This window comes from Leptinotarsa decemlineata, unplaced genomic scaffold, assembly GCF_025532065.1.
Source record: "Leptinotarsa decemlineata unplaced genomic scaffold, Ldec_3_MD MMD2_P_RNA_scaffold_2, whole genome shotgun sequence".
NCBI lineage: Eukaryota > Metazoa > Arthropoda > Insecta > Coleoptera > Chrysomelidae > Leptinotarsa > Leptinotarsa decemlineata.
Window position 1 is genome coordinate 3,765,078 of NW_027412529.1, and position 15,162 is coordinate 3,780,239.

The 15,162-nt window shown below is 33.8% G+C and overlaps 3 protein-coding genes across 3 annotated transcripts in view; 2 read left to right on the plus strand and 1 right to left on the minus strand.

Moving 5' to 3' along the window:
* The first annotated feature begins 241 nt into the window (after positions 1–241).
* On the plus strand, positions 242–621 carry LOC111505881 (cytochrome c oxidase assembly protein COX19). Its single transcript, XM_074181622.1, has one exon. It carries the CDS (start codon positions 364–366, stop codon positions 619–621), a length of 258 nt encoding a protein of 85 aa, XP_074037723.1. The 5' UTR covers positions 242–363.
* On the plus strand, positions 580–5,529 carry Ppcdc (Phosphopantothenoylcysteine decarboxylase). Its single transcript, XM_023160772.2, has 3 exons — positions 580–721; positions 2,620–2,820; positions 5,151–5,529. Exons 1-3 carry the CDS (start codon positions 623–625, stop codon positions 5,415–5,417), a joined length of 567 nt encoding a protein of 188 aa, XP_023016540.2. The 5' UTR covers positions 580–622; the 3' UTR covers positions 5,418–5,529.
* A 2,780-nt stretch (positions 5,530–8,309) lies between these two features.
* Positions 8,310–15,162, minus strand: part of LOC111513967 (phosphatidylcholine:ceramide cholinephosphotransferase 2) — a 106,213-nt gene continuing 99,360 nt past the window's right edge. The window contains 1 exon segment of the mRNA XM_074181613.1: positions 8,310–11,413. Within this exon segment, the coding sequence (XP_074037714.1) occupies positions 11,264–11,413 (150 nt within the window). The 3' untranslated portion in view covers positions 8,310–11,263.

Sequence of the window (15,162 nt, forward strand, 5' to 3'; positions counted from 1 at the left end):
TTTTTTGTAGGACGCCAGAATAAATCATTAATGGAAGAAGAAGATTCTTGACAAAAAAGTATATCGATATTGTTTAATTGGATACATAACGACCACTATGTATGCAACCCATATTACTGATGACATAGTCACAGTAGAGTCACGGGCATGTTTATCGCTGTGCCGTAGTTTCCATATCTCTGTGTCATCTCTCATCTGTCAATCAGTAGGTGAAGTTGACATAAGTCTATACTCTATATGTCATGTCTATGGTTTTATTGGTTTTATACTATACATTGTTTTAGGTTAGGGACGAAATTGATCGGAAATGATATTTTAATTCGATAGTTTCATTATCCATTTAATTGTTACCACCTGTGTCTGATGTCGTCTATGACCTTTGGCCAAAAAAAATTCACGCCCACCGCTCCAGACAAAGGAAGTTTTCCACTAGATCACGACGGACTCTGCAGGAAACTGATGGTGAAATATATGAAATGTCTGCATACTAACAAAAACGATAATTCCGTCTGTCGAGAAGTTGCCAAAGAGTATTTGGGCTGCCGAATGGAAAATAATCTTATGCACAAGGAAGATTGGTCCAAACTAGGTTTTTCCGATTTGGAGAAAAAGTCTTCCTAAAATGGTCAAAATTTTGATTGGATGCACCGGGAGTGTTGCTACTATCAAACTACATAACTTACTTGAGGCTATTTCACTTGGTTTTGGTTCAAAAACAGAAGTAGGTGATTTGTGTAAATTTTGATTCTATTTTATTTTTTCCACCAATGAGTCCAAATGCTATTAGACTGGAGCCAGACTACATTTTCACCAGTCATTGAAAACAGTCCATTATGAAGTAATGATATATAACAACTTACGAAGGGACCTGAACCCAAAAATGAAGCATTTGTGATTGAATATCAGCAATTTCATTCTTACTGGTGAAAATATTCAGTGTGATTCCAGTCTTTACCTCCAGAGTTTCAATAAAGATATTATATTGTGATTTTTTTCCCCGTTTTGATGTATCAAATGTCATTAATGATATTTTTGTGATTAATAGAATTGTATTATAATTTCGTACCCTTGTTGGTTTTGGTTGAGTGTTTTTTAGCATCCACCAAACAAGTATTTGGCATCTTCAGAAATACCAAAATGTTCAACAACTATTTTTAATCAGCTCCTGCTAGAACTGTTGAAACAAAACAGAGATAAACGAGAAAAACAAATGAGGTTTTTGGGAAAGAAAGTTTTTGGCTTTCTACTACTCCATCTTGATACAAAAAAAAAGAAGGATGAGGGAGTCTTCCAAAGAAAGGAAGGAAGTAACTCTATACATGGATGTGTAGATCATGCAAAGAAGTAACTTTCAGACAAACTGAAAGTCCTCCTGATTTTTTCTTTCGTATAATTCAATGTTTATATGAAAGTAGCTGTTTCAGGAGGACTTTCTTTCAGTTTGTGTCTGAAAGTTACTTCTTTGCATGATCTACACATCCTTCCTTTCTTATTAAACACTAACGTGATAACTGTTTGGCCGTTATCAAACCCATAAGTTCGCCTATGAATTTAGGAGTTCCTCAAAGGTCAATCATTGGGCCAATTCTCTTTACCTACTACGCTATTTTTACAATTTACACACTGATGCTCATTTCATTATCTGATGATACTTTGGTTATAGTATCTGAGAAAAACCTTGAGTCCCAAAATTCAGGATACTGATTTGGAGAAACAACAAGTTATGAACCTTCTTGGAGTACATATTGATGAACATTTAAATTTCAAAACACATTGTTCTTGATTAGTCTCTGGTTGAAACTGTGAGGCATATAAATTGAAAAACTTGGGAATTGTTCTCACTGCAAATGAGCTGACAAATCTCTATTATACTTCTGTTGAGACTGGGCTGCGATATGCTCTTGGGAAGCTTCCATATTAATCCATATCCTATGTGAAGTTTCAAGAGTTTAAATAGTTATGGAACTGTCTCGCAATGTTTTCCGAAACGAATCACAAACTTGATAATAGATATTATTCTCGATCCTCAAAGCAAATAATGAAGTATCAACTATCACATGCTAAAAATAATGTAACTAATAAATCACCAAATATATTGAGATTGAAAATATTTAACAATTTGAGGGCAGATATAAACAATGCTCGTAATGTTCAAAATAAATGTGGGGTTTTATTGGATGATGAACTAAAGTTTTCTCTACTCATAATAATGATGTCCCTCAAAGCACGCAAGATGCTAGGTTACATCAAGAAAGTATCCAGTTCTTTACTGTGCATTTGTCCGTACTGAATATGTGTCAGTGGTATGGAACCCTTACTATCAGACTTATAATTATATTCTAGAACCGAGGCATATAAATTGAAAATCTTGAGAATTATTATTTTAACACTTCGACATGTGTTTCGATCACCAAGTGATCATCTTCAAGAGAAAGATTGAAACAGTCTTCAGGCACAATTATGTAAGTCTTTAAAGGAAATAAAGGTTTCATTATTATTACAAAGATCATCTTTATGTTACTTGAAATGCGAACCTTGTATGTAAGCAAAACAATCAGAATCACTGGAATGGATGACGGTCAACAGTCTCGAAAAACTAATATCTTAATTTCATTTCAGATTAAGGTTTGCTTTACTGAGCACTCAAAGCATTTCATCGCTGAAAACAGCATTGAAGATGTCTGTACCTATTCCGATTCAGACGAATGGGAAGCTTGGTCACAAAGAGGGGATCCAGTGTTACATATAGAGTTGTCGAAATGGGCAGATGTGTTTCTGATAGCTCCTTTGGATGCTAATACTCTTGCGAAAATTTCAAATGTAAGTATCTTCAAAATACAGTTCTCATCAGATAGTGTAGGGTTCAAACCAATCAAGATTTTATTGAAAAAATCATTTCGAATTTGTATCAATAAAAAAATGTATTAGCTGTTCCATAAAAAATTTATATCTAATTTCTCTAACAAAATACAAGAGATATGACTATGACTGATGACAAATTATTTTACCTGAGTTGAGGTGAAAACAGATTAAAAATGTGTAAACATAAAAGAAAATTTCACCAACCAATTGAATGGAAATTCAACTATGCAAAAAATTATCCTCAAGTTGTTATGTGATAAGGTCTATCTGTAACTCTTTAGACTATCACTCTGTTAGAAAAGCATACTTTGCACTTTTCGAGTCCCACTTGCGGTACGGAATTTGTTTCTGGGGGAGCAGCTGTCAAAACTTATTGAGTCAAGTTTTTACAATACAAAAAAGAGCTGTGAGATTCATTACCAGAGTTAGAGTGCAAGATTCCTGTAAGCCTCTTTTTTAGCACATCAAATCTTAACAGTCTACTGCCTCTTTATTTTAGAAACAGTCTGCCTAATGCACAAAAAGCACAACGATAACATCTAGACTCAACTCAGAGTTATGTCACTCATCTCACATTCAATATTCCTCTTCCCAGCAAAAAATATTTCAATCATCTTCCCCTTTCAATCAGAAAGTTATGCTACAAACAGTTTCGAAAAAGAGTAAAAAAACTCCTGCTAGATAAAGCTTATTATACTATTGAGGAATTTCTTTCGGATGACTTCGCAACTTATAATTCCAACTTATAAAATTTTTTATCACAGACTTTTATCCATAGACTTTTTGAAGTGTGCTTGAGCCATGTTAATATTTCATTTTAATTATTCAACTTTATTTTAATGTTTCTGATTGTTTTAGTTTTTAAGCCTGTTTTGTCAACATATAAAATTTTTTATCAGACTTTTACTATAAACTTTTTGTAGTGTGCTTGAGCCATATTAATATCTTGTTTTAAATTCTTGACCTATATGTTAATGTTTCAGATTGTTTTAGTTCTTAAGCCTGCTTTGCCAACAAAACCTAAACTTTTATGACAAGAAAGCATTTCTGACTGATTGACTGACGAATTGGTAAATAATAAGTTTCCATAAACCATCTTATACATACTTTGTCATACATAGTTCCTCGACACATCTCTAATCAGCATAAAGTAGCAGTATGCTTCTCAGACTATTGAATTTCCTACTGTCAGAAAGATCTGAATTTTATCAAAGAAATTGCTGTCAACAACTGTTATAAGGTACATATTAAAATCTCCATTCTTTCCAAAAAACTGCCGAGAGCCATTTAGCAGGTCTCTCCCCTCTTAAATAAAAAATAATAAGTGTCATAGATCATTGACATACTTTCCCATCAATAACATCGCTCTTTTTTTGAAACTGATCGAATTTTACGTGGTTCACCAAACAAATTAATATTTAAGCAACTTTTTTAAAAACAATAAAGACACAAACTCGATGTCGGATAAATCAGGAATATATAAGATGACTTGTAGTTCTTGTCTAAAACTTTATATTGGGCAAACAGGGAGAACCTGTTCCCAAAGAATAAAGGAACATATGAGTAGTTTTTTGAATGCGAAGACCAATTCTACATTTGCAAACCATCTTTTGACTGAGTCTGTTTTCGAGCATGGAAAATGGTAATTAGTTTTTAACATGTTCATTTCATATGATTTGGTGAAATTTTCTTCGATGTTGTTCCAATTTTCAATTTTTTTTAGGTAAAATCATCAATCATCAAGTAGGCAGTTATTAAGTCATATGATTCAAATTGTTATAAAAAGCACAAAGTATAATAAGTTCAGTACATGTCCGTGTACTTACCATGAGTTGGTAAAGTTTGAATTTTCAATTAGGACTCAACTCAGTTGATTATTAGCCACTACATTAGTAGAAGATCATATTATTCAAATTGTTATTATATAAAAAATGAATTGAGTAGAATTTATGAAAAGCTTGAAGAAGCTATTATACAGCAGAACACGTGATGGGGTTTTGTAAACATGTTTATGAGGAAGAAGAGGTGTTCCACTTGAAAAAAAATAACAATAATTTCTCATGGACACTCTGTATATTTGAAAATAATTTTGAAACAAGTGACCTGCATTTTCTTGAAGAGATGTTTCGTCTTCTCTCCAGGGACCATCTCATTACTTTTGACTTACTCTGTATAGATATCCTAATGTTTTGGTATTTGAGGAATCTGGCATGAATTACTCCACGTTGACAATTAGAGCAATTGTGTAACTTTTCTCTAATTCTGTCAATAATCACCTTTTTTTTCAGGGTATTTGCGACAACCTACTCACTTGCGTTGTGCGAGCTTGGGACTTGAACAAGCCTCTCATATTCTGCCCGGCGATGAACACTAGAATGTACCAGCACCCCATAACCTCTCAGCAGATATCGACCCTCAAAACCTGGGGATACCATGAAGTTCCAGTGATCGAGAAAGTACTTATATGTGGTGACAGTGGTCTTGGTGCAATGGCCGAAGTAGCAACTATTGTAGACTTTTTGAAAAGTGTAGTTTCAGAGAAAATAGTTTTATAAACATATGTATTCAATGTTCATACTGTTTTTTTTTTAGTTCACTGAGTCTTAGTATTCCCAATAGAAGGTTATGTCTTAGTTACCCTGGTAAAAATAAATCTGTTGAAATCTGTTTCCTCCACAAACGACAACCCTCAGCAGTCTAATCTTGTGCGAGATAAGAATCAACGAGGTCTTACCTTTTAACGTGCGATTCGATTGTCCGGGCCTCTAACCCCCGGTTCACAAAGCAGTTGAGTCTTGAATAACAATGAGTTTCTCCAATAGAAATTCATTAAATACGAGAATGTCTTGAGGATATATTAAAGATATACCAGACTTCTTAAAGATGTGTTCTATTTCCGAAAAGATGTCCTGAACACGTCTTTGATAGACATATTGGGAGATGGAACAAAATGCACTTTTTGTGGAGGAAAATCAATTTTTTATCGACCTTCTTAGGGTATTTTTATCTTCCACAGTGTGACGAAGAAATTGAGAAATAGAAATTATCAGCAAAGGAAAAACCGCTTGCTTGTATGACCGTTCTTTATTGTTTACAAAATTTCACCTGTTTATATTGACATTGTTCATGTATGATAATGAAATAGTGATTTTCTAGTTGTGTTTCAATTATATACAAAATCTGTAAAAAAAAATTAAGTGTCTGTTCAAAATATATTTACTCATTCATCAATTTTCATGATGTCTACTTCAAAGTAGTCCGCCTCAGATATAATAGACCCAAGCCAGCGTTTTTCCAATCCTCAAAGCAGTTCTGGTATGTCCTTTAGCTCCCTCAGCAATTTGGTTTGTATCTCCTCGGCAAAATGCCGTTCTTCCATAGGTCTCTTCAATACTGCTAACAGAAAAAATCGAAGGGGGCCAAATCTGGTGAATATGGTGGTTGACAATGTTTCGTGGTTTATTTCATCAGTTCGGACTTCCATTGTCTTACTAAGATTAACCGAAGATAACAATTTTATTAAATAAAAAACTGAAATTACAAGAACATACAAGCGACAACCAAACAATTAAAAATAAAAAAAATTGAAATAATAATAAAAGCTGAAAAATGAAAAAATTAAAAAATATTAACAAAAAATGAAAAATAAAAATTATGAGATTTCAAACCAAATTATGTCACGACGTTTCAATTGTTAGTATCCACAATCGCCTTCGGGCTATCACCTGAAGACGATTCAATTTTTTCATTTTCAATTGTTTGGTTGTTGCTTGTATGTTATTTCCTTGTAATTTCAGTTTTTTGTTTAATAAAATTATTATCTTCGGTTAATCTTATTAATTTTTATAAACTTTTTCAGGGTTTTCAAATCAATTTATATTATATTGAACAATGGAAGCCGGAACTGATGAAATACAAACGTAGGGAACCTCAAAAAAGCTTGTCTTTGAGGAGTTTCAGCTTAACATTTACAATGATTTCAAAAGGAACCTCAAAAAAGCTCGGGAAAGATTGTCTTTGTGGAGTTTTAGCTTGACATTTGATATGGTTTCAAAATGAAACTCAAAAAAGCTTGAGAAAGCTTGTTTCTGAAGAGTTTCAACTTAACATTTGCAATTATTTCAAAAGGAACGTCAAAAAAGCTCGGGAAAGCTTGTCTTTGAGGAGTTTTACCTTAACATTTGGAATAATTTCAAAAGGAACCTCAAAAAAGCTTGTCTTTGATGAATGTCGGCTTAACATTTGCAATGATTTCAAAAGGAACCTCAAAAAATCTTGAGAAAGCTTGTCTTTGATGAGTTTAAGCTTGACATTTGCAATGATTTCAAAAGGAAACTCAAAAAAACTTGAGAAAGCTTGTCTTTGAAGAGTTTCAACTTAACACTTGCTATGATTTCAAAAAGAACCTCAAAAAAGCTTGAGAAAGCTTGTCTTTGAAGAGTTTCAACTTAACATTTGCGATGATTTCAAAAGAAACCTCAAAAAAGCTTGAGAAAGCTTGTCTTTGAAGAGTTTCAACTTAACATTTGCAATGAGTTCAAAAGAAACCTCAAAAAAGCTCGGGAAAGCTTGTCTTTGAGGGGTAACTCAAAAAAGCTTGTCTTTGAGAAGTTTCAGCTTAACATTTGCAATGATTTTGAAAGGAACCTCAAAAAAGCTCGGGAAAGCTTGTCTTTGAGAGTTTTAGCTCAACATTTGCAATGATTTTGAAAGGGAGTCTTAAAAAAGCTCAGGAAAGCTTGTCTTTGAGGAGTTTTACCTTTACATTTGGAATAATTTCAAACTTTCAGTGACTGGGTAAAGGGTCAATGACTAAGAACCAACCAAGTGAAGAATGTGGTGAGTATTATATACACATATATAATCTCATATTTATACATGGGGTTCACATATTTTCTGGGAAAATAATAGCATAAATTGTGTGTCTATCAGAAGATATCAACCAATTTTTCTAGTTTTTTTCTTGAAAGGATGAGAATGTATGAAATTTTCAGGGCTTTTGGGATATTTTCTATAAGTCGTGGTGCAATATACGCAAAGTATCTCTGTCCAATTGCTTTCCCAGCTCGCGGTAAGTGTATCTTATGTTCATTTCTTGTATAATGGATATGATTTAAGAACACTGTAATATTGCCTTAGCCACCGTATTTACCAGATTTGGTCCCCTGCGACTTTTTTCTGTTCCCAAGATTGAAGAGACCCATGAAAGTACGGCTTTTTGCGACGATCAAAAAGATGAGTGCATATGAGAAGGCTTCAAGGATTGGAAAAAACGCATGCACAAGTGTATCATATATGAATGGGACCGCTCTGAAAGGGACAAAATAGAAATGGATGAATGAATATTTTCTGAGAAAAATAAAAATCCACCTTCGTACATGTTTCGAACAATAACTTTTTGTAAGTATTTATAACTGATCATGATGTATTATGAAATCAAAAGACGGTTTCAACCAGACACGTTTATTAAAAATAAAAATGTAATGGTTCATTACAACAATTCACAAGAACTTTCAATGGGGATAGAATTGCAAATTTCAACATAAATAATCTGAGATTCCCAACAACTTGAAACATAATGTTTGATTCTTACAATATACAACTTCCAGGTGGGCTTACACTATATTTTCACAAGAAAACGGTTTTCGATTTGACTGGCAGTAAGGGAGAAATGCTTACCCTGTTTGCGTTCATGTCGACTTCGATTATTGTCAAAACAACTTTTTTCTCGTGAATTTCAGCCTCGATCCGAAACGCGCAACACCAATCAGTACAGATAATTCTATTCAATGTATCTAAAAAAATATATCCGCATTTATCACAAATCTGAAAGCAATCACCAGTGTACCCGGCATTTCTTCCCAGAAATACCACTAGCAAAGACAAAGTGTTTTGATTGGTTGAAAGTATTACAAACACATTACACTCAGAGCTCAATTTCCATTTTGTTAATATCCTAAGCAGAATTCACATAAAGAAGTACATTTTTTGGTTGGCACATGTCAAATAGTGCCCGAACAAAATGAATCAACAGAAAACCTGGAATGCCACAATATCCCATTTGGAGCTTGAAAAAGGCGAGATGTTCCCAATTATCTGTTACCGAGTCAGAGAAAACTCCATTACTTGTTATGTTCTCACATTTTTCAAACCTCAAATGCTACACCATATACATTCCTCACTAAAAATTGCCTGGAATTAATTTTTATTCAATCATTTCTTCAAACAGTTTTCTCTGCTCAGGTTTATTTCTCAATAAAACATTTATCAATGTATAAGAAGAGAATTCAAAGAAATCACCTTTACACATTTTTAGCCATGTTTACCTCAGCTTGAACAAACGTAACATTGTTACATGAATGTTACATGTATGCTCGGGAATGATTTATTGATAAATGTATTAAAATTCACCACATTTGAGTGTAGACTACTTTTTCAGTTGCAAAACAAGCACTTTTTTCAATCACCAGAACTGCAATACTTTTCTCGATGCGCGTTTCTCCTGAATTCGTCAAGAAGAGTATTCCAGTTCTAGTGACTGGGAAAAGTGTTCGTTTTGGATTTATTCTAAGCCACAGGTTTCAATTGTAGCTTTTTTACTTTCTCAATTATTATTTGTGATTTTTCATAGTACATCATCTGAATGTAACAGAGAAGTAACGAGGCTATAACCATGTGATTTTTCATCGTACATCATCAGAATGTAACAGAGAAGTAACAAGGCTATAACCATGATTTTATTTGATATAACTGTCGATTCATCATAATGGGATTATGTAACTGAAATATTACATAATAAAAAACTAGGTACATAATGAATAAGACGTTGAAAAAAAAGGAACTAAGAATATTCAAATCAAACCAATAATAAACAAAGGGATATTTGAAATGAGAAGAACACCCAAGCAACATGAACTTGTCCGATTTTTGTAACTTAGATATCAAGGAGGATTATTTTTTTAATTCAATGACAATTTTCAATTGCTTGGGAAATGTCTGAACTAATCATTTTCCAACCTGTTTCTAAGTTTAATGTAGGTATTCATCGTTACTGCATTGTTTCTTAGATATTACCACAGTAGTTTTCTGAAGCTACAAGAGATTTTGTCGGATGAACTGAAGAAACTTGAATATTTCAGAATATGGAGGTTAGATTTTTTTTCCAGTTTTGGAAATAGTGTGATCTCGTAGTAAAGGAATACACAGTGTATGTAAGAATCAGTTTTTGATACTGTAGTTTCATCATCATTCACAGGTATATGAAGTAATGAAACACACTAATCCTGTACTAGAAACTTTTTTCAATATATTGAGTGTATTAGGATATCTTACCTCTTTTTTTCAGTTGACAATGACATGTGACTATTTAGTCCCCTGAAAAAATTCCATCCTATTTTCCACAAAAGCATGTAGCTTTCTATTTTCACATGAAAATACAGAGATCTGATTTGAGTATTCCCAAGTTGAAACTTATTGAATGTCTAACGGGAATGAGTTTCATAAATCAAATAGTTGTTGAATAGAACAGAATTTCAATATTCTTTGTAACAAAAATGGATGAATAATAATGACACTTATATCTGCATACACCAGTTGAAACCTCTCTTCAATACCTTTTCAAATAACCAAATAATTCATTCCGAATCTTTAGAATGTAACAGAGATATAACAAAGTGTTGATGTCAATTCATTACAGCGAATCATTTTCTTGGTAAACATTTCTTAAATCATTTTTGAGCAAATTGTAATATGTAGTAGCGTACCATTTACGTTTCAATTTCTATTGATGATAATGAAGAATATCAATAATTTCCTGTACATCATTGACAGACGAAATGAAGATAAATCATTTCTGAATTACTGTATCAGACCCAAATAAATCGATATTGTGAACTTGATTATCGAAATATAATAGGATGCTGATCTTTGTGAAAAAAAAACTGTGGAGTAATAATGGTTAATTGAAAAATATGTAACATCCATGTATCATCTATGTAACAAGACGGTTTTGGGTACTGTTGAAAATTTTTACAGGGAAAAATGAAGCTTCACAGAGATTTTGGCAAGTTAAAACACAAAAAAATGTTTGAATAAACATTTACCCAAGCGTAACAAGTTTTCTATAAATAAAATAATACGAATTCTCTTCAACTATACAAATTTCACCTTAAACGTCTAAGAAATAGTTAAAAACTACCAATAAAAAATACATGTATAAAAATTCCAAGAAAACTCTGATAACAATGACAGACTGAAAACATCACCACCAGCAAAATCAACACTTTGTATATAGTTGTATGTATATGAAGAGCACAGGATATTCGAGTTAGTAAGGCATTACACATTATTTTTATCACATATTCAAAGAGTCCTTACGCGTGACGACAGCCGGAGGCGTTTACTAACTGGCCCGGCTTTTCAAGTGCCACCTCCGAGGCCAGGGCAGAGGCCAATTGAACTTTCTCGGCAGCGGTCCTCCGACGTTCCCCTCGAAATAGAGGAACAGCCCGAACCACCACTCGCGACCTAGTAAGTTGTTGGGGGAGCGTTGCTGAAAAAAAGGTGAAATGATTAAAACATTACAGAAGTTAAGAAGAAGAAATTAGTCCAGGAGGAATCGGCACAGAAGTACCGGAATTTGCCTCAGGCCAACCCTGTGCCACATTGTTGCCAATTGCAAGGAATTGTTATTTTTCAACCGGACAATTTTTTTGAAGTACAAATAAAAAAATGCTATGACTTTTCTGATAAACTTAACATTTTTGGAGATATGAATTTTTGAAGGTTCGAAAAATCTGAAATTTGGGTACTTTTGACCCATAAAAATATATATATATATATATTATATATATATATATATATATATATATATATATTTTTATAACATACTGAATATCATAAAAATAAATGCATGAGGTCGTTTAATTTCGATTAAATTGGTACACTTGACCACCCTGTAGATTTCTATGGGTTGAACAAAACCTGCAAAAACGGTAACTAATATTTTATCAAGTTTTTTACAAACTGTAGGTTTTCGGCTGAAATGAATAATCTGAAAGTGTCGAGTTTGTACATTCTATGCAGTTCTTGCTCAGCAATTAAACTGGAAATATTGTGCTTTAACATGGAACGCCATCACTTACCATTGGCTGAGATGAATAGAGCTGTAGGGCTTCTTCAAAGTGGCATGCGACAAAATGATGTAGCTCTTCGTTTGGGGGTCTCCCAAAGTGTTATCAATCGATTGTGGCGGCGTTTCCGTGAAACTGGCAGTCCAGCCGAACAACATCCAGGGCAAGGACGCGCTACAACTGCAGTTCAAGACCGATTTTTGGTCTTAACCGCAAGAAGACAACCGACAATCACAGCACCTGAGTTGGTTAACGTGTTGCAGCAGACGCACCAGGTAACCATTGGTCGTGATACTGTCAGAAATCGACTGCATGAAGCAGATCTCCACAACAGAAGGCCACTTAGATGTTCACCTTTGTCGAGAGGCAATCGCAGTAGAAGATTAGAGTGGTGTCAAGAACATCAAAACTGGGATGCAAATGATTGGGCCACAGTTTTGTTTACAGACGAATCCAGATTTGGATTTCATCCAGATTCTCGTCGAGTAAGACTGTGGAGACGACCTGGAAATAATGAACGTCTGAGACACGTCCAGGAAGTCCACACATACAGAGGTGGTACAGTAATGCTATGGGGCGGAATCATGATCGGCGACAGAACCGATCTCGTTTTTCCAAATCGCTCCCTCACAGCTCGACAGTACCTCGACACCATTCTTCTACCTATCGTCCGTCCGTTTGCTGGTGCTGTTGGTGAAAACTTCCACCTAATGCACGAAGGAGTTGATGTATTGCCATGGCCAGCACAATCACCGGACCTGAATACCATCGAGCATGTGTGGGACATGCTTCAACGAAGAATTACTCCGCATATGGGGAACATTCACACAACGTTTCAATTGAGAGAGCTTTTAATCGCTGGATGGGCAAATGTACCTCAACAAGACATTGACAATCTCATTTTGTCGATGCACGATAGATGTAGGGCCGTAATAAACCAGTGTGGAGGCCGTACTTTGTACTGATTCCACTTTTTGGTGTATTATGATTTTTTTTCGGGGTGCCAAAGAAGAGCCACATTTTATTTTAGTTTTGCTTATATGCGCACTCAGTATTTTTGACCATTTAATAAATTTTGTTGTAAGTTACATTCGTTTAATAATCACCCGTCAACTTTTTTTCCCTAAAGCGATCTGAAAAAAAATTATTGCCATTTTTAAAAATATCCCTAGATTGGTCGAGTGTACCAATTTAATCGAAATTAAACGACCTCATGCATTTATTTTTATGATATTTAGTATGTTATAAAAATATCCCTAGACTTTTCCGATGTGCGTATATATATATATATATATATATATATATAATATATATATATATATATATATATATATATATATATATATATATATATATATATATATATATATATATTATATATATTATATATATATATATATATATATATATATATATATATATATATATATATATATATATATATATATATATATATATATATATATATATATATTATATATTTCAATATTGAATTTTACAAAAAGGATTTGAAGCTTTATATCTTCTATAAATTATCTGCGAGCGCTTTCGACAGTTGGTAGTACTGTCATCTTCTAGGCACCCTTCAAACTGTTTGAAGGGAGGTTTACCAGTCCCAACACCCCCGGCAAATTGGGAGGAAAATTTGGAAATGTATGATGACCAGACAGGTTCCCATGATGTGCCAAAAAAAGACAGTATTTATTTTTCCGAGAGTGAAGGACTTTTGAAGAGGAATAGGTATCATCCATACAAAATCAAAATGGTACACCAATTAACTGATCGACGAACAGAATTCTGCGAAATCATTGCAAGGCATCCTACCTATCTCCACAATATTTGTTTTAGTGACGAATGTACATTTTTTCAAACGGAAATGTTTACAGACGAAATTGCCGTTATTGGAGTGACACCAACCCTCACGTTTTCCGGGAAACACATACCCAATATCCAGAAAAAGTTAACGTTTGGGCAGGAATATTGGGAAAACATATTGTAGGACCTCTATTTATCGATCAAAATTCAACAGGGAAACTGTATTTGAATATTCTGGAAACTAGTGTTGACCCTCTCATCACTGAAATCGTCGAAGCGAATCCTAATAAATTCGATATGGATATTGTATCCCAACAAGATGGAGCACCACCACATTACTCCAGAAAAGTAAGAAACTATTTAGATACTACTTTTCCCGGTCGTTGGATTGGCCGTCGAGGTCCTACAGAATGGACAGCCCGCTCACCAGATTTGACACCTTTGGACATTTTTTCATGGGGCTATTTGAAGCAAAAGGTGTACGAAACTGAACCTGCTTCAATATTGGATAAACGGCAGAGAATAATAAAAATTTGTAGAGATATTGACGTTACTGGGTTCAAAAATGTTTGGCGTGAAATATCGTATAGGCTGTTCGTTCATATGTCAAAAAGTTCAAGGCAGCCATTTCGAGCATCTTCCGAACTGACCTCAAGCTTATTACCTCATTTTATGTAGTTAAATATCAATGTATTCAGGCAATTATAAAAAGTTTCGCCATTTTGTAGTAGTTGAAAATATTGACATTATATTTTCGGGTTGTGAAGCATTTGTCAGGAGCTTTAAAAAGATGTGTCACCTCACCCCCCTTTCCATTTAATTTTTCCCAGATTTGGCATCTTGAAATTTTCTTGTGTCAATTTCTCTTCAAAATAAAGTATTCATGCATTAATTTCATTATCCCAAATTTCAATTTTTTGAGTTGACCCGTTCAAAAAAGAGGGGGGGGCATTAAGTAAAAGCACTGTATAATATGAATGACACCGCCTTATTACGAGATACTTGCATAAAAGATATAGGGGTTGTCTTTGATTCTGAACTGAGTTGGTATTAAACTTCCAGAGGCATCTAGATGTATGGTTTTATAGTTAGTCTAGTTCACATGTAATTTTTTTTGTAACATTTTTCAGCCCTGTCCAAAAATTACGACCAAGGTGTCATTCGATTCGTATTTTTGCCTAGAAAGTTTAAGGAAAGGTCCGAAAACGCGCCGATAAAATTACAAAAGTTATAAACAATTAAGTGAAAAAAAATGGGGCTTTAGTTTTTTCTTAATATCTCGGAAAATTTTCAAAATTTTGGAAATTTGAGAAAAGATTTGAAAAGATCAATGAATTTGCTTAAAAAAAGTCCC